This window comes from Staurois parvus, unplaced genomic scaffold (genome assembly GCF_062004578.1).
Source record: "Staurois parvus isolate SC_StPar_1 unplaced genomic scaffold, SC_StPar_1.0 ptg002278l, whole genome shotgun sequence".
Lineage (NCBI taxonomy): Eukaryota > Metazoa > Chordata > Amphibia > Anura > Ranidae > Staurois > Staurois parvus.
Genome location: NW_028320074.1, coordinates 5,131 through 31,136, shown reverse-complemented (window position 1 = coordinate 31,136; position 26,006 = coordinate 5,131). Strand labels below are relative to the sequence as shown.

Genomic DNA, 26,006 nt, shown 5'->3' with positions numbered 1-26,006 from the left:
AGACAAGCCGGGATCATATCAGGGAGTCAGCAGAGACAAGCCGGGGTCATATCAGGGAGTCAGCAGAGACAAGCCGGGGTCATATCAGGGAGTCAGCAGAGACAAGCCGGGATCATATCAGGGAGTCAGCAGAGACAAGCCGGGGTCATGCAGGGAGTCAGCAGAGACAAGCCGGGATCATATCAGGGAGTCAGCAGAGACAAGCCGGGGTCATGCAGGGAGTCAGCAGAGACAAGCCGGGGTCATGCAGGGAGTCAGCAGAGACAAGCCGGGATCATATCAGGGAGTCAGCAGAGACAAGCCGGGATCATATCAGGGAGTCAGCAGAGACAAGCCGGGGTCACGCAGGGAGTCAGCGGAGACAAGCCGGGATCAGGAACTACCCGAAGTCATTACTAGGAAGGCAGATCAGTGGGACATTAATCTCAGAATTCTCAGGATCTCAGGGATGAGGTTGCAGGGTATCAGCTGAAAACCATCCAGCAACTGACTCAGCTTTTTTCCGTCTACCACCAAGCCTGGGATTCAGTGCTGGTGCATCTCCATGCGTTTACATGCGCACCGTGGGAAATGATTTACTACAACTAGAGAGTGCAACAGCTGGGAGCCAATCAGCTTCCAGGTTCTATTGCCAAAGCTCCATTGAACCAGCTGAAGTCAAAAGCTGATTGGCTGTCATGCACAGCTGCACCAGATCCCGAGTGCCCCAGTTTTAGTAAATCTTCCTCAGTGAATTAGCGTGTTTTTGCACATGTGCAATCGGCTGGAAACAACCTTTGCGCCATACATTGACATGCGGTATACTCTCATGTACACAATAATAGCCCCCAACATTGGTGCCAGCGTACACAATAATAACCCCCAAGGTTGGTGCCAGTGTACACAATAATAGCCCCCAAGGTTGGTTCCAGTGTACACAATAATAGGCCCCAACATTGGTGCCAGTGTACACAATAATACCCCCCAACATTGGTGCCAGCATAAGCAATAATAGCCCCCAACATTGGTGCCAGTGTACACAATAATAGCCCCCAACGTTGGTGCCAGTGTACACAATAATAGCCCCCAACGTTGGTGCCAGTGTACACAATAATAGCCCCCAACGTTGGTGCCAGTGTACACAATAATAGCCCCCAACGTTGGTGCCAGTGTACACAATAATAGCCCCCAACTTTGGTGCCAGTGTACACAATAATAGCCCCCAACGTTGGTTCCAGTGTACACAATAATAACCCCCAACGTTGGTGCCAGTGTACACAATAATAACCCCCAACGTTTGTTCCAGAGTACACAATAATAGCCCCCAACGTTGGTTCCAGAGTACACAATAATAGCCCCCAACCTTGGTGCCAATGTACACAATAATAGCCCCCAACGTTGGTGCCAGCGTACACAATAATAACCCCCAACATTGACGTCAGTGTACACAATAATACCCCCCAACATTGGTGCCAGCATAAGCAATAATAACTCCCAACATTGGTGCCAGTGTACACAATAATAGCCCCCAACGTTGGTGCCAGTGTACACAATAATAACCCCCAACATTGGTGTCAGTGTACACAATAATAACTCCCAACGTTGGTGCCAGTGTACACAATAATAGCCCCCAACGTTGGTGCCAGTGTACACAATAATAGCCCCCAACGTTGGTGCCAGTTTACACAATAACAGCCCCCAACGTTGGTTCCAGTCTACACAATAATAACCCCCAATGTTAGTGCCAGTGTACACAATAATAACCCCCAACGTTGGTTCCAGTGTACACAATAATAACCCCCAACGTTGGTGCCAGTGTACACAATAATAGCCCCCAATGTTGGTGCCAGTGTACACAATAATAGCCCCCAACGTTGGTTCCAGAGTACACAATAATAGCCCCCAACCTTGGTGCCAATGTACACAATAATAGCCCCCAACATTGGTGCCAGCGTACACAATAATAACCCCCAACGTTGGTGCCAGCGTACACAATAATAACCCCCAACGTTGGTGCCAGCGTACACAATAATACCCCCCAACATTGGTGCCAGCATAAGCAATAATAGCCCCCAACATTGGTGTCACTGTACACAATAATAACTCCCAACGTTGGTGCCAGCATACACAATAATAGCCCCCAACGTTGGTGCCAGTGTACACAATAATAGCCCCCAACGTTGGTTCCAGTGTACACAATAATAGCCCCCAACATTGGTGCTAGCATACACAATAATAACCCCCAACATTGGTGCCAGTGTACACAATAATAACTCCCAACATTGGTGCCAGTGTACACAATAATAGCCCCCAACGTTGGTGCCAGTGTACACAATAATAACCCCCAACATTGGTGCCAGTGTACACAATAATAGCCCCCAACGTTGGTGCCAGTGTACACAATAATAGCCCCCAACGTTGGTGCCAGTGTACACAATAATAACCCCCAACATTGGTGCCAGTGTACACAATAATAGCCCCCAACGTTGGTGCCAGTGTACACAATAATAGCCCCCAACGTTGGTGCCAGTGTACACAATAATTGCCCCCAACTTTGGTGCCAGTGTACACAATAATAACCCCCAACGTTGGTTCCAGTGTACACAATAATAGCCCCCAACACTGGGGCTAATGTACACAATAATAGCCCCTAACGTTGGTGCCAGTGTACACAATAATAGCCCCCAACGTTGGTTCCAGTGTACACAATAATAATGTAAGGGACCGCCTGGCGGTACCACTAGCACTCCACTGAATAGGCGTCCCCAGCGCACGGAGTCTAAGTCCCAGGGTGCTTGTTCACCAGGGCCCCTGATGGTGGGGATGGACTTGGAGCCCCCTGAGACCAGGTCGTGGCTACTGGGTGCGTCCGTCAGTGGTAGTGGTATGCGCCAAGGGCTCCCACGGGGAAGAGTCTGATATGAGGAGGTCAGCAGACCCCACTGCACGGGATGGATGGATGGATGAGCAAGGTCAGACGGGCCGGGTCGGTAACAGAGAGGACGGCAAGGTACAAGGCAGCGGGCATAGAATAGTCGGGTCACACGCCAGGTCAGCAACAGCAGGTCAAATCCAATAGGGGGCATTCAGGAGAGAGGTCAGGCAAAGCAAGGGTCTGGGCAGGAGAAATACAGCAAGGTCAGGTACAATCCGGGTCAGCAACTTACAGGGTACAGGTTCACGGATACAGGATACAGGTAAGACCAGAAGGCACTCAATGACAGCTCAGGGTCGTTTAAATATCCCGCCCTGCGCTGCCATTGGTGCCCAGCGGGCGGCCGAGGCTTCTACTGCGCATGCGCGAACTCGAACGCCGCGGCCGGCCCGGACCCAGTGCTCGAGTCCCTGCACAGGGCAGCACACTGCGCCTGCGCCGGGACCATCGCGGCGGGGATCGAGGGGATCCCTGACATTGCCCCCCCCCTACGGGCAACCTCCGGATGCCCACCCGATCTCTCCACCACGGGTGATCGCGAAAGAACCTCCGGACAAGTCTAGGTGCATAGACATTCTGGGCTGGTTCCCAGGAATTGTCCTCAGGGCCATAGCCCTTCCATTTGATTAGGAATTGGGCCTGGCCCCCCCTCCTTCGGCACTTCAGGATTGATTCCACCTCAAATTCCTCTTCACCCTCGACCGTTATGGCTTCCGGGGGTCTAGATTCTCGGTCAGGGAAGGCATCTGGGATTACTGGCTTCAGCAGGGACACATGGAAGACTGGGTGGATTTTGAGTGTGTCAGGAAGGACGAGTTCGTAGGCCGCTTCGTTGACCATCCGTTTAATGCAGAAGGGGCCTATAAACTTGGGTCCCAATTTCTTCGACGGACAAAGCATCTTTAAATTGGACGTCGCTAGCCAAACCTTCTCCCCAGGCCGCAACACAAGATCTCCCCTCCGTTTCCTGTTGAATGCCTTCCTGTAGTCTTCCTGGGCCCGACTGATGGCCTCTTGAAGCTTCTTATTGTTCGTGGAGAAAAACGTTACTACGTCTTGCGATGCTGGTACTGGGCATTCCGGGACCAAATCTGGGAGGAAGACAGGGTGAAAACCATAGTTGGCAAAGAACGGGGACTGGCCCGTCGCTGAGTGATGGGCATTGTTGTATGCGAATTCCGCTAGGGGGAGAAGTGGCATCCAGTCATCTTGAGTAAATGAAGTGTAGCATCTCAAGTATTGCTCCAGGGTCTGATTGGTCCTTTCGGTTTGACCGTTAGTTTGAGGGTGGAACGCAGAGGAAAGGGACAATTTGATGTCCAGGGCCTTGCACAGTGCCCTCCAAAATCTCGACGTGAACTGGACCCCTCGGTCTGAGACAATGTCTTCGGGGACCCCATGCAGCCTTACTACCTCACGAATAAAAACTCGCGCAGTCTCGGCTGCCGAGGGGGTTTTCTTCAACGGGATGAAGTGGGCCATCTTGGACAAGCGGTCCACGACCACCAGGACTGCCGTGTGGTCTAGGGATGGCGGAAGCTCGACTATAAAGTCTAACGAGATCTTTTGCCAAGGCCGTTCAGGAATCGGTAAGGGTCACAGCAGACCCCAAACTTTGTTTCTGGAAGGCTTATTCTTTTGGCAGGTGATACAGGACCTTACATAGCCCTTACAATCTTTAGCCATGTCCGGCCACCAGAAGGAGCGTCGAAGAAGTTCCAGGGTCTTTTCTGGGCCAAAGTGCCCCGCCATCGGGTGGTCATGGCAATGGCCCAAGACCAGGGTTCGGGCTTCCTCCGGCACCACAATCCGATCTTCCCTCCATAGGAGTCCCCCCTTGTTCTGGAGGAGCCCTCCGGCTGGGGTAGAGACGGTTGTGGATGCCTCCATTATCTTGGAACGAAGGTCCGACTGAAGGGCCAAGAAGTTTCCCGAGGACAAGATGGTGTCGGGTACTGGGGTCTCCTTGGCGTCCTCGTACATACGTGATAACGCATCTGGCTTAGTGTTCTTTGATCCCGGCCGGTACGTAATGTGGAAGTTGAATCTAGAAAAGAATAGTGCCCATCTTGCCTGTCGCGGGCGTAGACGCTTGGCGGTTCTCAGATATTCTAGGTTTTTGTGATCAGTAAAAATTAAGATGGGGTGCACAGCACCTTCCAGCAGGTACCTCCATTCCTCTAATGCCGTTTTGATCGCCAGTAGCTCTCGATCACCGATATCATAATTCTTCTCTGCTGGGGTAAGCTTCCGTGAGAAGAAAGCTACAGGATGGAGCAATTCCTTGGTGCCCTTCCGCTGGGAGAGAATGGAACCTACCGCATTCTCCGATGCATCCACTTCCAGGATGTAGGGCAGGGCGGCGTCTGGGTGACCCAAAATGGGTGCCGAGGTGAACAACTTCTTCAAGGCTTCAAAAGCTTCCTGAGCTTCAGGTGTCCATCTGAACCGGGTTCCCAGCTTGGTTAGCTGAGTAATGGGGGAGACCAGACCCGAGAAGTTCTTGATGAACTTTCGGTAAAAATTTGCAAAACCAATAAATCGTTGGACGCCTTTCCTGTCCGTGGGTTCAGGCCAATCCAGTATTGCAGCGACTTTCTGGGGATCCATCGCGACCCCCGCGGTGGAGATGATCAGGCCCAAGAAAGTAATGCTGGATTGTTCAAAACAACATTTCTCTGCCTTGGCGTACAACCCATGCTGCCGTAATCGCCCCAATACCCTTGCTACATGTATTCTGTGTTCCCCCAAGGAAGGGGAGAAAATCAAAATGTCGTCTAGATAGACGATAACAAAGACATCCAGGAAGTCCCTAAAAATATCATTCACAAAGTGTTGAAACGTGGCCGGGGCATTACACAACCCGAACGGCATGACCAAGTATTCAAAATGGCCGAAGCGGGTGCGGAAGGCCGTCTTCCACTCGTCCCCCTCCCTTATGCGAACCAAGTTGTATGCTCCCCTCAAATCCAGCTTTGTAAAAACCACTGCTGTTTTTAAACTTTGGAATAATTCTGGTACTAACGGCAGTGGGTAACGGTTCTTTATCGTGACCCTGTTCAACTCCCTGTAATCGATACACGGCCTCAAGGTTTTGTCCTTTTTTTCAACAAAGAAAATTCCCGCCCCCGCCGGTGAAGTGGAGGGGCGGATGAACCCCTTCTGGAGGCTGTCCTCGATATATTCCTTCAGGGCTCCCAATTCGAGCTCCGAAAGGGGGAAGATTCGCCCAAAAGGAATTTCTGAACCGGGTAACAGGTCAACGGGACAGTCATAAGGGCGGTGGGGGGGGTAGAGTATCGGCTCCCCGCTTGCTGAACACATCTAGAAACTCATGGTAGGCTGCCGGGATTACCTGTTTTAATTCAGCTTCCCCCTCAGAGCACAGGAGGATTTGGGGGACCCCTGGGCCCGAAGTGCGGCAGTATACCCGACAGTATGGAGAAGGGAACGAAATTACTCCGGTCTCCCAGTCAATTTGGGGGTTATGGGCCCGTAACCATGGGAGCCCCAAAATGACTGGGAAGAGGGGTGAAGCTATAGCATCCAGGCGGAGCAGTTCCTGGTGCTGGCCGGCAATGACAGTGGCGATGGAGGGGGTTTCCTGGTTCACCACCCCTGATTTTATCCGGGAACCGTCAGCCAAATAAATATTGAACCCCTTCTGTTTCAATTGGAGAGGAATACCCTGCTGGTGAGCAAAATTAATGTCCAGGAAGCAGCTGCATGCCCCCGAATCAACTATGGCCGATACTTCCACGGTCCTTTCCGGAAGCTGAAAGGAAAGGGGCACCACTAAGTATTGGGATGGACTAACATTGCCAATGGACAAGGAAGAAGAGGTGCACTTTCTCAGTTTCTGCGGGCAGGATCGTACCATATGACCAGCTTCGCCACAGTAGAGGCACAGGTTCTGGGATCGTCTGCGCTGATGTTCCTCTGGAGATAGTTTAGGCCGCGCCAGGCCGAGTTGCATAGGTTCAGGGATATCTCCAGGTGGCCGGTTCTGGATGTTTGGCCTAGGTGCTTGACTGGGCCCTTGAAATGGCCCCCAGGGATTTCCATGACCCTGGCTGGACCTCTCAAACCTGCGTTCCCGCAGTCTACGGTCAATCTTAATAGTCAGTGCAATTAAGTCCTCTAAAGTCTCAGGCACCTCCACCTGGGCGAGCTCATCTTTCAGGCCTTCTGATAGGCCTATACGGAACTGATACAGGAGAGCAAACTCGTTCCAACGTGTGTCCCCCATCCAGCGCCTAAATTCAGACGCGTACTCCTCCGCCGCTCGGCGGCCTTGCCGGAGCGTGTACAAAGTAGCTTCAGCAGAAGCTGCCCGCTGTGGGTCATCGTATAGGATGGCCATTGCGTCAAAAAAAAAGTCAACCGAGCTAAGGTGAGGGTCATTTTTTCCCCACAGTCGGTGGGCCCAGTCTTGGGGTTCACCCTGCAGGAGGGAGATGACGAACCCCACCTTCACGGATTCAGTCACAAAGGTTCGTGGTTGCAACTCAAAATAGAGGAGACAGGACTCACGGAATGACCTGAAGCGTGTGCGGTCCCCATGAAACCGTTCCGGTAGGGGTACTCGGGGTTCGGCCGCCGGGAGTGGGGCGGATGCCCCAGAAACCGGTACAGGGGCTGCTACGGCCGGAGGTGCGGGGACCGCGGCCTGTGGGGCAGAAACGGATATAGTGCAGGTCTGGAAGTGATTCTCAATCTGCTGACATCTGTCCTGCAGGGCCGATACGGCCTGCGTCAAGTTAGACAGGTGCCTGCAGATCTCCTCAAGCGGCGAGGGCCCTCCTCTAGACTCAGTCATGGCCTTCTGGTACTGTAAGGGACCGCCTGGCGGTACCACTAGCACTCCACTGAATAGGCGTCCCCAGCGCACGGAGTCTAAGTCCCAGGGTGCTTGTTCACCAGGGCCCCTGATGGTGGGGATGGACTTGGAGCCCCCTGAGACCAGGTCGTGGCTACTGGGTGCGTCCGTGAGTGGTAGTGGTATGCGCCAAGGGCTCCCACGGGGAAGAGTCTGATATGAGGAGGTCAGCAGACCCCACTGCACGGGATGGATGGATGAGCAAGGTCAGACGGGCCGGGTCGGTAACAGAGAGAACGGCAAGGTACAAGGCAGCGGGCATAGAATAGTCGGGTCACACGCCAGGTCAGCAACAGCAGGTCAAATCCAATAGGGGGCATTCAGGAGAGAGGTCAGGCAAAGCAAGGGTCTGGGCAGGAGAAATACAGCAAGGTCAGGTACAATCCGGGTCAGCAACTTACAATACACAGGTTCACGGATACAGGATACAGGTAAGACCAGAAGGCACTCAATGACAGCTCAGGGTCGTTTAAATATCCCGCCCTGCACTGCCATTGGTGCCCAGCGGGCGGCCGCGGCTTCTACTGCGCATGCGCGAACTCGAACGCCGCGGCAGGCCCGGACCCAGTGCTCGAGTCCCTGCACAGGGCGGCACACTGCGCCTGCGCCGGGACCATCGCGGCGGGGATCGAGGGGATCCCTGACAAATAACTCCCAACGTTGGTTCCAGAGTACACAATAATAGCCCCCAACATTGGTGCCAATGTACACAATAATAGCCCCCAACGTTGGTGCCAGCGTACACAATAATAACCCCCAACATTGGTGCCAGTGTACGCAATAATAACCCCCAACGTTGACATCAGTGTACACAATAATATCCCCCGACATTGGTGCCAGTGTACACAATAATAGCCCCCAACATTGGTGTCAAGGTACACAATAATAACTCCCAACGTTGGTGCCAGCATACACAATAATAGCCCCCAACGTTGGTGCCAGTGTACACAATAATAGCCCCCAACGTTGGTGCCAGTGTACACAATAATAGCCCCCAACGTTGGTGCCAGTGTACACAATAATAGCCCCCAACGTTGGTGCCAGTGTACACAATAATAGCCCCCAACATTGGTTCCAGTGTACACAATAATAACCCCCAATGTTAGTGCCAGTGTACACAATAATAACCCCCAACGTTGGTTCCAGTGTACACAATAATAACCCCCAACGTTGGTGCCAGTGTACACAATAATAGCCCCCAACACTGGGGCCAATGTACACAATAATAGCTCCCAATGTTGGTGCCAGTGTACACAATAATAGCCCCCAACGTTGGTTCCAGAGTACACAATAATAGCCCCCAACCTTGGTGCCAATGTACACAATAATACCCCCCAACATTGGTGCCAGCATAAGCAATAATAGCCCCCAACATTGGTGCCAGCATACACAATAATAGCCCCCAACGTTGGTGCCAGTGTACACAATAATAGCCCCCAACGTTGGTTCCAGTGTACACAATAATAGCCCCCAACATTGGTGCCAGTGTACACAATAATAGCCCCCAACGTTGGTGCCAGTGTACACAATAATAGCCCCCAACGTTGGTTCCAGTGTACGCAATAATAACCCCCAACATTGGTGCCAGTGTACACAATAATAGCCCCCAACGTTGGTGCCAGTGTACACAATAATAACCCCCAACATTGGTTCCAGTGTACACAATAATAACCCCCAACATTGGTGCCAGTGTACACAATAATAACCCCCAACATTGGTGCCAGTGTACACAATAATAACCCCCAACATTGGTGCCAGTGTACACAATAATAACCCCCAACATTGGTGCCAGTGTACACAATAATAACCCCCAACATTGGTGCCAGCGTACACAATAACGCCCAACATTGGTGCCAGTGTACACAATAATAACCCCCAACATTGGTGCCAGTGTACACAATAATAACCCCCAACATTGGTGCCAGTGTACACAATAATAACCCCCAACATTGGTGCCAGTGTACACAATAATAACCCCAACATTGGTGCCAGCGTACACAATAACGCCCAACGTTGGTGCCAGTGTACACAATAATAGCCCCCAACGTTGCTTCCAGTGTGCACAATAATAGCCCCCAACGTTGGTTCCAGTGTGCACAATAATAGCCCCCAACGTTGGTGCCAGTGTACACAATAATAGCCCCCAACGTTGGTGCCAGTGTACACAATAATAACCCCCAACGTTGGTGCCAGTGTACACAATAATAACCCCCAACGTTGGTGCCAGTGTACACAATAATAGCCCCTAATGTTGGTTCCAGTTTCTGCAATCATAACACTTAAATTGGTGTTCAGTGGCGTTATGCTATATAATTACCCCCCCCCCCCCCCTTTCATTGGTAGCCCCTTAACCTTTTTCATGAATTGATGATGTAGCTCCTTTGTGTTGCTGTAGTGGCCAGTGGCAATATGTGCCACTGGCCATTAATCCCAGTTAACTGATGACCTGTTGGGCCTTTTAAAGCAGTTCCTAAAGACACTTTTTGGTACTGAAGCTGCCGTCATTTCATGGGCACACACAGTTTTAGAGTGTGATGTGTTGGGTATCTATGTACTCGATGTAACCCCATCTTTTATATAAAAAAAAAATTGGTAATATATTGCGCTTGTGTGCACCAGTGTTAGGGGTTTTTTACTGAAAAATTGTGTTTGATAAACCATTGCACTAAATTCATGTGACATAAAAATTTTTGAACAGCTACCGTTTTATTCTCCAGGGTCTCTGCTCTCAGAAAATATATACTGTTTAGGGGGTTTAACTAATCTTCAGGCCTAAAATGATTTTATTTTTATATTATGTGCAAACGAAGGAAAAACAACTCTGGCAGTGAAAGGGTTAAAGAAAGCTTAGATAACGTGGGGAAAATGAGCAGAGGTCCAATTTAAATGCTCATACAAATATAATTTTGTTTTTCAGTACTTACCTCCTTGATGACTACACTGAAGCTGTTGAGCCAAGATGACCATGACCATGCCCACGACCATGCCCACGACCACGACCATGACCACGACCACAACCACAACCATGATGACCATGACCACGACCATGATCACGACCACAATCATGAAAATCATACAGAAAGCAGCAGGAGGAGGCGGAGCTTAGGAGATTCTGAAACCACTCGTGTGATTCTTTGGGATGAGGTGATCTTCTTTTATTTAATGATCTTCTTCTGCACACCACGTTGGATGGGATGTGACCACATCGGATGGGATGGGACCACTTTAGATGGAATGGGACTACATTTTATGGGATGGGACCACACTGGATGGGATGGGTCCACACTGGATGGGATGGGTCCACATTGGATGGGATGGGTCCACATTGGATGGGTCCACATTGGATAGGATGAAACCACATTGGATGGGATGGGACCACATTGGATGGGACCACATTAGATGGGATGGAACCACATTGGATGGAATGGAACCACATTGGATGGGGTGGGGCCAGAGATGCACACCATAATTTTATTGGGTTAGATTATCATTTATGAACGTTTATAAATGTCCCACATATGTGGATGCTATGTTATATAATTACACCTGTAACATGACACTGTTGGAGGGGTTAAAGGAAATCTGTGCTGATAGAAAAAGGGAGGCTGCCATTGCTGGCCTCCTCCTGAAACCTTTACTTGCCTCGCCACCCCAGCCAACATACAGTACTTTCCAAGTCACAGACCTGGAACAAAGATTCACCACATCAGAAATAAGTCAAAACCTTTGATTTGCCTACTGATTAACGACTCAAAGTACCAAAGCCTTAGGATCACCTTAACATCCAAGTGATGAGTCTTTCCAAAAGTCGGGCACAGTAATGGCAGCCTGTGTATTTTCTGAGTAAATTATTCATTTTATTGGTGACATATAGTGATCAGGTTGCACCATATAACATGATTCACTTTATAAAGGATACATTTTGGCTTCTTGGAAGGTTTGAGATATTCAGAATATATTCCCTATGGAGTCCTCTATCTGTACTAAGTCAACTAACCAACATTACAGCCAGGAGAACCTGCCATTCCATACAGAGTCTTCCATCAGTACCCAATCCTTTCATTATCTAAGCAAAACTTTCCTCCTACCCATATTATAGCTATTTGAACATACCAGTCTGTAAGGAGTCCTCCATTGCCCACAGCTTTTCCTCTACCAAGTCTCCTGCCCAGAACAATCCTTCTACCAGTGTTACAGGCAGTAGAACATACCGGTCCATAAATAGTCCTCTGCCTTACCAAGTCCTTTCATCTCCTGGTCAGAACATTTCTTCTACCAATTTTACAGTCAGAAGAACATACCAGTCCATAGATAGTCTTTCATCTGTACAAAGTCTTCTCATCCCTTGCCCACAGCTTTCCTTCTACCAATATTACAGCTAGAAGAACATAACATTCCACAGAGAGAGACCCCCATCTGTACTAAGTCTCCTGTCCAGTACATTCCTTCTACCAATGTTACAGGCAGTAGAACATACGGGTCCATGGAGAGTACCCTACCTTGTCATGTCCTCTCATGCCCACCAAAGAACATTCATTCTACCAATATTACCGCCAGAGAAACATAATGTTCAACAGAGAGTCCCTCATCTGTGCTAAATCCTCTCATCTGCTCAGAACACGCCTTCTACCAATTTTACAGGCAGTAGCACATACAGGTTTATAGAAAGTTATCCGCTTTACCAAGTTCCCTCATGCCCCACCCAGAACTTTCCTTCTGCCAATATTACAGCCAGAAGAACATAACATTCCATAGAGAGTCTTCCATCTGTACCAAGTCCTCTGATCCCTTGCCCACAGCTTTCCTTCTATCAATATTACAGCCAGAAGAACATAACATTCCATAGAGAGTCTTCCATCTGTACCAAGTCCTCTGATCCCTTGCCCACAGCTTTCCTTCTATCAATATTACAGCCAGAAGAACATAACATTCCATAGAGAGTCTTCTGCCTTACCGACTCCTTTAATCTCCTGCCCAGAACATTTCTTCTACCAATATTACAGGCAGTAGAACATACTGGTCCATAGAGAGTCCTCCATCTGTACCAAGAACTTGGTCTTCTGACCTGTCCTTTCATCCTCTGACCAGAGCTTTCCTTCTATCATATTACAGGTGATAGAACATACTGGTCTATAAAGAGTCCACCCATCTGTACCAAGTACTTGGTCTTCTGGCCTGTCCTTTCATCCCCTGCCCAGAGCTTTCCTTCTACCATATTACAGGTGATAGAATATACTGGTCCATAGAGAGTCCTCCATCTGTACCAAGTACTTGGTCTTCTGGCCTGTTGTGTGGAGGAGGTCCAGTATAGAGGTCCCATACTGTGTACTGCTTATATGCACACCATCCATTAGCTGCCAGACGTGTTCATTACAGGGCACTCATGGAGCACTAACAGGGTTCCAAGGCTTCAAGTGGTGATGTCATGACAGTGTCCCTGTCGGTGGAAAGTCAAGGAGTTTAGTGCCTGGTATACATCGTTCATGTATCTGCAATATGCCAGGAGGATAGTTGTGTACCTGCCTTGTCTGCCACTTCAAAAGGGAGGAGGAGGTGGAATTACAGGCATCTGGTGTGTGATGGGGTCATGCCAGCACAGACATTGCACATGGGGGGCTTCTCTGTGCCTATTGCAGTCCGTATTAATGCCAGTCAAAGGGATTGGGGAGCAATTCACAGTTATCACTCAGCAAGGAGCGCTGACAATATTCACACATCTTTCCCCCTCCAGAAATGTTTCAGCCCTCAGGAGATCTTGGCTATCTATGGGGTGGATGAGATGAGAGGGATCTCTCCAGAGCAATTTCCAGACATCAGCACCAGTCTAATCCAACAGCAGCTCACCGGACTCTGTCCAAAGACCACGCCACGCAATGCCACTGATGGACAACTGAGCACTGCTGAGAGTAAGTGACCACATCAATATTAAGGGACGGTAATATCTGTGTCTACACCACAGGAGCTTACACTCCAATGTGCCCCCAGAGTCACACACTATTATTATTATACAATATACAGGTGTACCTCGGTTTACGAACGCCTCGGTTAATGTAATTTTCGGTTACGAATGAAAATCTATTGAAAATAATGCCTTGGTTTACGAATATTTTTGCAATATGAAACAAGTTTCCCCAGGATGCATTGCGCCCAGGAGATTTATAACGCCACCCCTGTGTATACTGGAGTCTGTGGGTAGCACGTGGCGTCGAGTGTGGAGGTGTTTTTCAATGCATTCCTATGGGAAACCGCATTTCGGTTTACGAATTTTTGCAATACGTAACGTCCCGGAGAACGCATTAAATTCGTAAACCGAGGTACCACTGTATATAGCTCTGACATATACCGCAGTGCTGTACAGAGATCACTGAGCCAGTCACATCAGTCTCTGTACCAGAAGATTTTGCACTCTACAATCAGAGGACATTGGTCTATTTGTGGTCCTGTTGTCCATGACATCATCACTCTCTGCTATTGGGGGATTATATGGATATATTTGTTTTCTCCTCTCTGAGGACAATCTTCCTTATAATGTTCTCTTTCTTCTGCTCCTCTTCTCATCCTCTCCATCACACAGAGTATATATACGGCAGTATCGCCACACTGATAGTGTGCCTGTGTTCCATCTTCGGCATCACCATCCTTCTCTGCACCACCTGCACCAGCCTCTACCAGTATGTCATCCAGTTCTTCGTCAGCCTGGCGGTCGGATCTCTGACTGGAGACGCCATTCTGCACCTCATCCCACAGGTAATGATCAGAGGCCTCAGGCTGGAGGTTGGGGGGGTCGTGGGGGGGTTTGGAGTCTAGGCTTTCATACAATCCACATAATACCCTATGGATGGGCAGGCACAGTGCTGGCATTCAGGATCCCAGGAGGGGAAGAGGCAGATTTACCCCATACTGACACCAGGCCACAGCTCAGGTTTGCCCTTCTTCAGACAATCCCAAACACAAAATTATAACCATGAGCTATGAAGCTTGCAGCCTGCATCAGCTTCACTGCATCAATGTATGTATTGGAGCCCACATATACAGTACACTATATGGCCAAATGGAAGTAACTCCCCTCCAATGATGGAGTTCAGGTGTCTCCAGTGAAGGGTCCTGTAATACTCCATCATACAACGTAGACAATTGGGCTCTTCCAACCTTGTGGTAACAGTTTGGTGAAGACCCTTTTCTGTTCCCCCATGAATATCCCTGTGTACAAAGCCAGCTCCATAAAGACATGGATCACCAGTCTGGTGTGGAGGAACTCAAGTGTCCTGTACACAGCCCTGACCTCAAACCTCCTGAACACCTTTGAGATGAATGGGATCGCCACTGGTCCTCTCATCCAGCAACAGTACCCAATCTTACAAATGGGCACAACTTCCCATAGGCGCCATTCAAAATCAATCGGAAAGCCTTCCCAGAAGAGTGGAGGATGTTATAACTAGAGATGAGCGAATCGAACCAGGCGAACCGGAATTCGAGTCGAATTTCAGGAAATATTCGATTCGCGTCGAATCCGAAATTTTGCCTACTTCGGGTGCGCGAATCGAATATTTCCCGATCAGCCGGCAAAAGTGTCCCTGCAGTGAGCTCCGCTATTTCTGACAGTTCTCTGACAGAAGGAACACATGTTTAGCAGTTGAAACATTGTATCTATTAGTTTCCATTTAGGATACAGATGTTTCAACCGCTGTACATGTGAAGAAGCTGTCAGAGAACTGTCAGAAATAGAGGAACTCTGCACATACACTTTTTGCCGGCTTGGAATTATTCTTATTTTCATCCTACTTCTTCTTCTTCTTCATCCTCATCCTCAGAAGAAGAAGAAGAGGATGAGGATGAAGAAGAAGAAGAAGAAGTAGGATGAAAATAAGAATAATTCCAAGCCGGCAAAAAGTGTATCTGCAGCGCTCCTCTAAGTGTATCTGCAGAATGTCATTTATGGAAACAAATAGATACAATGTTTCAACCGCTGTATGGAGTGAATGTCCCAGAACTGTCAGAAATAGACAGAAACTGTCACAGAACTGTCCTTCTTCTCATCCTTCTCCTTCTTCTCATCCTTCTTCTCATCCTTCTCCTTCTTCTCATCCTTCTCCTTCTTCTCATCCTTCTCCTTCTCCATCTTCTCATCCTTCTCCTTCTTCTCATCCTTCTCCTTCTCCTTCTCTTTCTTCTCATCCTTCTCCTTCTTCTCATCCTTCTCCTTCTTCTCATCCTTCTCCTTCTTCTCATCCTTCTCCTTCTTCTCATCCTTCTCCTTCTCCTTCTTCCCATCCTTCTCCTTCTTCTCATCCTTCTCCTTCTTCTCATCCTTCTCCTTCTTCTCATCCTTCTCCTTCTTCTCATCCTTCTTCTCATCCTTCTCCTTCTTCTCATCCTTCTCCTTCTTCTCATCCTTCTCCTTCTCCTTCTTCTCATCCTTCTCCTTCTTCTCATCCTTCTCCTTCTTCTCATCCTTCTCCTTCTTCTCATCCTTCTCCTTCTCCATCTTCTCATCCTTCTCCTTCTCCTTCTCATCCTTCTCCTTCTCCTTCTTCTCATCCTTCTCCTTCTTCTCATCCTTCTCCTTCTCCTTCTTCTCATCCTTCTCCTTCTTCTCATCCTTCTCCTTCTCCTTCTTCTCATCCTTCTCCTTCTCCTTCCTCATCTCCAAGGGCATTTAAATTAAAGGTACAGTGTTCTGCACTAATTTAAAGGCTCTCTGAAGCCTAGAAACCCTTTTAATAAGTTAACTTCGTAGCGAATTAATTCGCATCGAATCGAATTTCATACTGGAATTCGCCGAATCAGCCGAATCGAATTTTTGAGAAATTCGCTCATCTCTAGTTATAACCACAAAGGTTTGCAAATCCATTGTAATGGCCATGGCAGGGGGTAGACAGTATAATTATGGCCATGTTTGGGGACAACTCCATTTTAATGGCCATGGTTTGGGGTGTGATATCCTCCAAGTTGAAATATCCTACAAGTACATATAAGTTTGCACAAAATGTTTGCAGTATAGTGTACCATATGAGTTATTGATAATAGGGAAGAGGGCAACTCCATATTAATGGTCATGATTGAGGGCAACTCCATTTTAATGGCCATGGATGGGGACAACTCAATATTATTGCCATGGTTGAGGGAAAATCCATTTTAATGGCCATGGTTGGAGACAACTTCAGTTTATTGGCCATGTTTGAGGGCAGCTCCATGTTAATGGCCATGGCTGGGGACAATTGCATTTTAATGGCCATGTTTGAGGGCAACTCCATGTTAATGGCCATGGTTTGGGGCAACTCCATTTTAATAGCCATGGTTGGGATAACTCCATATTAATGGCCATGGTTGGGGGCAACTCCATGTTAATAGCCATGGGGGAGGGACAACTCCATATTAATGGCCATTGGAGGGGGGCATCTCCATATCAATTATCATGGTTGAGAGCAATTCCATTTTAATGGCCATGGTTGGGGACAGCTCAATATTATTGGCCATAGTTGGGAGCAACTCCATATTAATGGCCATGGTTGAGGGCATCTCCATTTTATTGACCATGGTTGGAGACAACTCCATATTAATGGCCATGGTTGAGGGCAAGTCCATTTTATTGGCCATGGTTGGAGACAACTCCATTTTAATGGCCATGGGAGGGGGCAATGCCATATTAATTGACATGGGGGAGGGACAACCCCATATTAATGTCCATGGGAGGAGGCATCTCCATATTAATGGTCATGGTTGGGGACAGCTCAATATTATTGGCCATGGTTGAGGGCAACTCCATTTTATTGGCCATGGTTGGAGACAACTCCATTTTAATGGTCATGGTTGAGGGTGACTCCATTTTAATGGCCATTGTTGAGGGCAACTCCATTTTAATGACCATGGTTTGAGGCAGCTCCATAATAATGGCCATGGGGAAGGGACAACTCCATTTATATCGCCATGGGAGAGGGCATCTCCATATTAATGGCTTTGGTTGGGGGTGACTCCATACAAATGGCCATAGGGAAGGGGGTGACTCCAATATTAATGACATTAATGACCATGGTTTGGGATGAGAGATCCTACAAGTTCATATAGGTTTGCACAAAGGTTTGACCATATTGTGTACCATATGAGTAGCAGATATACATTTTTTTCCAGGCAAAAAATACAAAATACACATTGCTGCATGTTAAAATTAGGTAAACACACCTAAACCCACCATCAATGTAGAATATACTCAAAGCTTCATTTGCACCATGTAAAATGTGACTCCAGAATGCATCTCATATACAGTATAATACCCCTTACTATAAATACCACAAGAAGGATGTAACCTCACCGTATGTTGTGATTATTACAATGGGGGGTCCTGCATGCCACGGCTCATCTCCCCCTTGTCTCCGCAGTTCCTGGGTCTGCACTCACACAGTGACACAGACGGTCACGCTCATAACGGAGAAGATGAGGACCGCACACACATTTGGAAGCTGCTGGCAGTTCTGGGGGGTCTCTATGCCTTCTTTCTGATGGAGAGTTTGTTCAATATTCTGATGGCAGATAAGGTGAGTCCCAATCACTGGAAAATCAGCTTAGGGTGTGGAAGATTAAACCTTCTCCTCCCCCCCAGGCCATCCATCCCATAGAACAGATTATAAGGTTCTAGCAGGAGCCTAGATTGCTCACCAACATTTGTGACATCATTACTGGTCACGTGTGAAGCTTGGCTCTTGCCTCTAGGGGGCAGTCCATACAGCTCCCCCCCAAGTGTAAAGTGTGACTCCTTCCTCAGGAAGGCAGGTCATACAGCCCCTTCTATGTATGAAGTTTGACTCCTCCCTCTAGGGAGGCAGTTCATACAGCTCCTCCACATGTGTGCAGTTTGGTTCCCTCCTTGGAGAAAGGTCATACAGCTCCTCCCCATGTATGATGTTTTGCTCCCTCCTTGGAGGAAGGTCATACAGCTCCTCCCCATGTGTGAAGTTTTGCTCCCTCCTTGGAGGAAGGTCATACAGCTCCTCCCCATGTGTGAAGTTTTGCTCCCTCCTTGGAGAAAGGTCATACAGCTCCTCCCCATGTGTGAAGTTTTGCTCCCTCCTTGGAGGAAGGTCATACAGCTCCTCCCCAGGTGTGAAGATGGGCTCCCTCCTTGGAGGAAGGTTATACAGTGCCTCCCCATGTGTGAAGTTTAATGCCTTCTTTGGGGCAAGATCATATAGCTCCTCCCCATCTGTAAAGTTTGGTTTCCTCCTAAGAGGAAGGTCATACAGCTTCTCCCCATGTGGGACGTTTGGTTCCTTCCTTGGAGGAAGGTCATACAGCTCCTCCCCATGTGTGAAGTTTGATGCCTTCCTTGGGGGAAGGTCATTTAGCTCCTCCCTATGTGTAAAGTTTGGTTTCCTCCTAAGAGGAAGGTCATGCAGCTCCTCCCCATGTGTGAGGTTTGGTGCTTTACTTGGGGGAAGGCCATACAGCTCCCTCCCCCGTGCAATAAGTTTGGAGCTTTGTGGGAAGGAGAGTCAGGCCAATTCATTTCATATGGGGTGGAGAATATCTGATAACAGAGACTCTTTTTTGGTTTATTGTTATGTATGATGTCATGTATACTGTATGTCATATGTTGCCTCTTATGAAATGTCTGAATGTTCAACCTTCTGTATTTCTGTACTAACAACCAATCAGCTTCTCCTCTTCCCGTTCATAAAGCAGATTAGAAAAGGTAATAAAGACGCTGATTACTTCAGCTGCAGTTGGATGCTCTGATCAATAGAGAAAATAGAAGGTAATTTCTGTGTATTTTCTGCATACAGAATGAAGAGGACCACAAAGGGCACTGTGACCATGGCCTGTCCCTGCAGACCTACCACGAGGAGCAGAAGAGAAGGAAACAGGAGAAACAATTTTCATCACAGGCAGATCTGGTATGATAGAGTCCATCCATCCTCCGACATTCCTCCCAGACCGACTTCAATACCCAGACTACTCAATACCGGCTCTTCCCCAATACCCCAAATACTCTCAATTTACTCTTCCCCAGCACCCTGATTACCTCCATCTACTCTTCATCATATCCCGCTTATACCCCATCACCTCTTCCCAAATACTCTGATGACTCCATATCTCCTACTCCATAACCTGATTACGCTTAGTCTATGATCCCCCCGCACCCTGATTACATCCCATCTGCTCCTACTCCTGCCAGACTCATCCACCCTACTAACCGTTCCATGTCTGCTATCCCTCTCTGCCAATCCCTCCACTGGCCTCCACTCAGTGTCCTCCACCCCTCTCTGCCAATCCCTCCACTGGCCTCCACTCAGTGTCCTCCACCCCTCTCTGCCAATCCCTCCACTGGCCTCCACTCAGTGTCCTCCACCCCCCTCTGCCAATCCCTCCACTGGACTCCACTCAGTGTCCTCCATCCCTCTCTGCCAATCCCTCTACTGGCCTCCATTCAGTGTCCTCCACCCCTCTCTGCCAATCCCTCCACTGGCCTCCACTCAGTGTCCTCCACCCCTCTCTGTCATTCCCTCCACTGACCTCCACTCAGTGTCCTCCACCCCTCTCTGTCATTCCCTCCACTGGCCTCCACTCAGTGTCCTCCACCCCTCTCTGTCATTCCCTCCACTGGCCTCCACTCAGTGTCCTCCACCCCTCTCTGCCAATCCCTCTACTGGCTTCCACTCAGTGTCCTCCACCCCTCTCTGCCAATCCCTCCACTGGCCCTCACTCAGTATCTTTCATCCCTCTCAGCCAATCCCTCCACTGGCCCTCACTCAGTATCTTTCATCCCTCTCAGCCAATCCCTCCACTGGCCTCCCATTGCCCAACGAATAAAATTCAAAACATTAACAATCACATATAAAGCCATTTATAACTCCGCCCCAAATTACATCACCGATCTCGTCTCCAAATATCACCCAAACCGTTCTCTCCGCTCCTCCCATGACCTCCTGCTCTCTTGCTCCCTTGTCTCCTTCTCCCATGCTCGTCTCCAAGACTTCTCCAGGGCCTCCCCCATCCTCTGGAACTCTTTACTCCAGTTTATCAGACTATCGCCTACTCTGCCCACTTTTAGGCGATCTCTGAAAACCGATCTCTTCAGGGAAGCCTATCCTGCCCTCAGCTAATAATGGAATCTTCTACTCCTCCTACCAGTCCATCCCCCACAGTTACTACCTTTTGTACCACCAGCACCTCCCTCTTAGATTGTAAGCTCCCAGGATCAGGGCCCTCCTAACCCTCTTGTATTGATCTGTATTGTTGCTGTATTGTCTCCCGTTATATTGTACAGCGCTGAGCAAACTGTTGGTGCCATAAATCCCGTATAATGATATTAGCAATCCTCACCATTACATTGCTTATACACCTAACAGAACTGCATATTGTATTGGACCATTAATAAGACCCCAACAATACCGGCACATATTAAATCCATTCCACTCAGCTCAGATACCTTTTTTTAATCTTTTATTTTGTGGTCCTGTGATGGAGCCCGTGTACCTCCACACCACACTGTCCAAGGTGAGGATTAGCATGTGATGAAGTTCTCAAACTGAGCATTATTTGAAATTAAACATCCCCAGCATCCCTTTAGATGTGCATGTTCCTGATGCCTTCACCCACCCCTTTAGACAGGGTGCCGCAGACTTTAGCCGTGCATTCTGCTGATTAGTTGTTGACTACACTCTAATAGAGTGATCAGCAGATTGCACAGCTAAAGCCTGAAGCATCCAATGGCCAAGAGGGAGGATCATGCACCTCTAAAAGGATTCCAGGGACACGTTCTTTCATATAATGCTCAGGCTCAGATCAGAGCATGGCTTCCTTCCAGAAGAAAGCTGGAGAATGCAGGTGTGAGCGGCAATACTGCAGATGGAGGATCGGCTGGTACAGTGTTGTCACTCAGTAAGGAAGTAGAGGGAAATGACGGGATTAGCCAGGAATTTACTATCCATTGATATAGTCATGAAATATTGAGCACACGGCAACAGAAATTCATTTTCTTTGCCAGAAACGTATCCTGTAATGTGTGTCCAATGCAGATAATCTGCCGGAAAAGAGGAACCAGAAATGTAATTATTGATGATAAAAATCAGCCAATGACAATACAGGAATGACAGGATATCTGACAGATCGTTCTATGATTGCAGGTGAGCGCCGACGTGGAGACGGAGAAGAGTACAAGACCTACCAAGAGCCGAGGTAAGTACCGCCAGATATACACTGCACACCCTGGGGTGATAATACGGGGCGGTGATAATACGGGGCGATGATAATACGGGGCGATTATAATATGGGGTGATGATAATACGGGGCGGTGATAATACGGGGTGATGATAATATGGGGTTATGATAATATGGGGTGATGATAATACGGGGTGATGATAATACGGGGTGATGATAATACGGGGCGGTGATAATACGGGGCGATGATAATACGGAGCGGTGATAATACGGGGCGGTGATAATATGGGGTGATTATAATATGGGGTGATGATAATATGGGGCGGTGATAATATGGGGTGATTATAATATGGGGTGATGATAATATGGGGTGATAATACGGGGCGGTGATAATATGGGGCGGTGATAATATGGGGTGATTATAATACGGGGCGGTGATAATATGGGGCGGTGATAAAACGGGGCGGTGATAATACGAGGCGATGATAATACGGGGTGATGATAATACGGGGCGATGATAATATGGGGTGATGATAATATGGGGTGATGATAATATGGGGTGATGATAATACGGGGCGGTGATAATACGGGACGTTGATAATACGGGGTGATGATAATACGGGGTGATGATATTATGGGGCGATGATAATATGGGGTGATGATAATATGGGGTGATAATACTGGGCGATGATAATATGGGGTGATAATACTGGGCGATGATAATATGGGGTGATAATCTGCACCTACATTCATTCTGTATGAATCGGACGGATCTGAATGTTAGTTGGATATTTCCTCTGCAGGTCGGATGTTTCTCATTCATACAGTAGAGTGGATGAGGGATTATCACATTATGGCCACTAGATGGCGATGATGATCATAGGACTTCAGCGCCATCTAGTGGACATAATGCCGTAACTTCGGTTTCTCTCTGGTTTATGAATAGATGACATTCCACCCAGAAGGAACGCGACGTAATAACATTCGGTTTTGCCGCCATTGACACGGAAGGAATGTACATGAAGAATAGCTCTGTGATTTTATTATAAATCCCCCCATGTGGTTTGGCTGTGGTGGGAAACCATTACAGAGAGGGGATCCCCAATGTACAGAGCTAGAGGTGACCCCAGCCCTGTACACCCTCCCCATCCCCCACCCCCTCCCTCCACATACACCCCATTGTGTCTTTGTCTGTCTTGCAGAGCTGCGGATGATCCCATACATGATCACCATTGGTGACGCCATACATAATTTTGCGGACGGTCTGGCTATGGGAGCCGCATTCTCACTGTCCTGGAAAGTGGGACTGGCCACGTCACTGGCTGTGTTGTGTCATGAACTGCCGCATGAGCTGGGTGAGTCCTGATCTGGATAAAATCAGGGGAAAATGGCTGCCCCTCCCACGGCAGGGTGACAGATTGATGGGGGACTGCCCCTCCCACTGAAGGGTGAAACAGGCTAATAGGAGTCAGCCCATCCAATTGCAGGGCGAATCAGACTGATAGGGATCTGCCCCTCCCACTGTAGGTAGAAAGTGACTGATAAAGGTCTGCTCCTCCCACTGCAGAGTGCAAAAGACTGATAGGAGTCTGCCCCTCCCACTGCAGGGCGACACACACTGATAGGGGTCTGCCCCTCCCACTGCAGGGTGACATAGATGGTGGATGCTCCTCCCACTCCAGGGTGGCATAGATGGAGGCATGCTCCTCCCATTGTAGGGTGACATAAAAAGAGGTATGCTCCTCCCCTTGCAGGGTGACACAGATGTAGGTATGCTCCTCCTATTGCAAAATGACATAAATGGAGGTATGCTCCTCCCATTGTAGGGTGACATAGATGGAGGTTGCTCCTCCCCTTGCAGGGTGACATAGATGGAGGTATGCTCCTCCCACTGCAGGGTGACACAGATGGAGGTATGCCCCTCCCATTGCAGAGTGACACAGATGAAGGGATGCCCCTCCCATTGCAGGGTGACATAGATGGAGGTATGCTCCTACCACTGCAGGGTGACACAGATGGAGGTATGCCCCTCCCATTGCAGGGTGACACAGATGGAGGGATGCTCCTCCCACTGCAGGGTGACATAGATGGAGGTATGCTCCTCCCACTGCAGGGTGACATAGATGGAGGGATGCTCCTCCCATTGCAGGGTGCCATAGATGGTGGGATGCTCCTCCCATTGCAGGGTGCCATAGATGGAGGTATGCTCCTCCCATTGCAGGGTGGCATAGATGGAGGTATGCTCCTCCCACTGCAGGGTGATACAGACGTTTGTATGCTTTGTCTCGGCAGGTGATTTTGCGGCTCTGCTGCACGCGGGTCTGACGGTGCGCCGGGCGTTGCTCCTGAACTTCGGCAGCGCTCTAACATCCTTCATCGGGTTGTACATCGCCCTGTCGGTGGCAGCGAATGAAGCCATCCAGCAATGGATCTTCACAGTGGCCACGGGGCTCTTCCTGTATGTGGCCCTGGCAGACATGGTGAGCACCCTTCCCAGAAACGTTCCGTCCTCTCCTCTGTCCGTCCCCCGCTGACTCCTCCTCTTCTCTTCCAGCTGCCAGCCATGATGAATGTGAAAGACCACCGGCCATGGCTGATCTTCCTCCTCCACAATCTGGGGCTCCTTGTGGGCTGGGCCATCCTTCTGCTGCTGTCCATCTTTGAGGAGAATATTGCCCTCTGAGGAACCTCCTTCAGACCTTAGCAGGACATGGTATGACCCAGTATGGGATCCGCCCAGCTCTGTCCAGCATCATGGTGGACCTCCGTTGTTCCTTCAGAAGAGACATTCTGGGCCCCAATCAGGTGATCCACTCATAGCACTTTCTGGACTCGCCCCATGAGTGTGACCTTCATCCTCCGTCTTCCCATCGTTCCTCGTCCTCAGGATTTCACTGCTGTACTGTTTTGTACTCAATACAATTATTTAAACAAAATGTCTGGTGGTGTCACAAGTTGGATATGTTGCTGCGTAGCGTCACCAGGGGCCCGCTACCTTTACAGGGCCCCACCTAGAGATTATTAAAAACACATGTCTAATGACGGTGGTTGTAGATGGGAGGAGATGAGGTTCTCCAACTTGTAGGAGCACACTGGTCAATGATGGAGGAACATGGGTCCCCCGATCCTGACATGGGGAGACCCACCATGGGAAGTCACCACAGTGACAGGATTGTGAGGGGCCCACCCGCCTGGCACATCTACTCGGGGAACTCCGCTCTCCACCCATTATAGGTTTTTACAAACACTCCCACTGCTTTCTCCAGCAGGTACAAGTTACAGCGCCTTGAAGAAGTCTTCCTCCCCCCGTGAAATGTTCCCCATGTCATGTGACAACCAGAACCGTCAATGTATTTATTGGGATTGGATGTGATGGACCGACACAAAGTGGCACATAATTGTGAAGTGGAAGGAAAACGAGAAATGGTTTCCAACATTTGTGACCCATAAATCTGTGAAAAGTGTGGCGGCATTTGTATTCAGCCCCCTTTAATCTAGTGGAACCAATTGCCTTCAGAAGTCACCTAATTAGTACATAGAGTCCCCCTGTGTGTCATGTGATCTCAGTATAAACACAGCTGTTCTGTGAAGCCCTCAGAGGTTTGTTAGAGAACAATAGTGAACAAACAGCATCATGAAGGTCAAGGAACATACCAGACAGGTCAGGGATAAAGTTGTGGAGAAGTTTAAAGCAGGGTCAAGTTATATAAAAAAAAAAAAAACCTCCCAAGCTTTGACCATCTCACAGAGCACTGTTCAATCCATCCTCCGAAAATGGAAAGAGTACGGCACAACTGCCAACCTACCAAGACATGGCTGCCCACCTAAACTGACAGGCCGGGCAAGGAGAGCATTCAGCAGAGAAACAGTCAAGAGGCTCATGGGAACTCTGGAGGAGCTGCAGAGATCACAGCTCAGGGGGGAGAATCTGTCCTCAGGACAACTATTAGTCCAAAACAAGATTGACGCAATCCGTAAGGACATTGTCAACTCACAATCCACCTCTCCACCCAGCCTCCCGCCCTTCTTTAACCCCTCAACCGTCCCCTCCCCCGACCT

At 48.9% G+C, this 26,006-nt stretch overlaps 1 protein-coding gene across 1 annotated transcript in view; it reads left to right on the top strand.

The window, feature by feature from the left end:
* Positions 1-24,883, top strand: part of LOC149431407 (zinc transporter ZIP4-like) — a 59,832-nt gene extending 34,949 nt beyond the window's left edge. Inside the window, exons 4-12 of the mRNA XM_089665626.1 lie at positions 10,711-10,937; positions 13,525-13,699; positions 14,368-14,540; positions 18,170-18,325; positions 19,571-19,681; positions 21,914-21,965; positions 23,150-23,302; positions 24,240-24,427; positions 24,502-24,883. Of these exons, the coding sequence (XP_089521752.1) occupies positions 10,711-10,937; positions 13,525-13,699; positions 14,368-14,540; positions 18,170-18,325; positions 19,571-19,681; positions 21,914-21,965; positions 23,150-23,302; positions 24,240-24,427; positions 24,502-24,630 (1,364 nt within the window). The 3' untranslated portion in view covers positions 24,631-24,883. The remainder of the gene's footprint in view (positions 1-10,710; positions 10,938-13,524; positions 13,700-14,367; positions 14,541-18,169; positions 18,326-19,570; positions 19,682-21,913; positions 21,966-23,149; positions 23,303-24,239; positions 24,428-24,501) is intronic.
* The last annotated feature ends 1,123 nt before the right edge of the window (positions 24,884-26,006 follow it).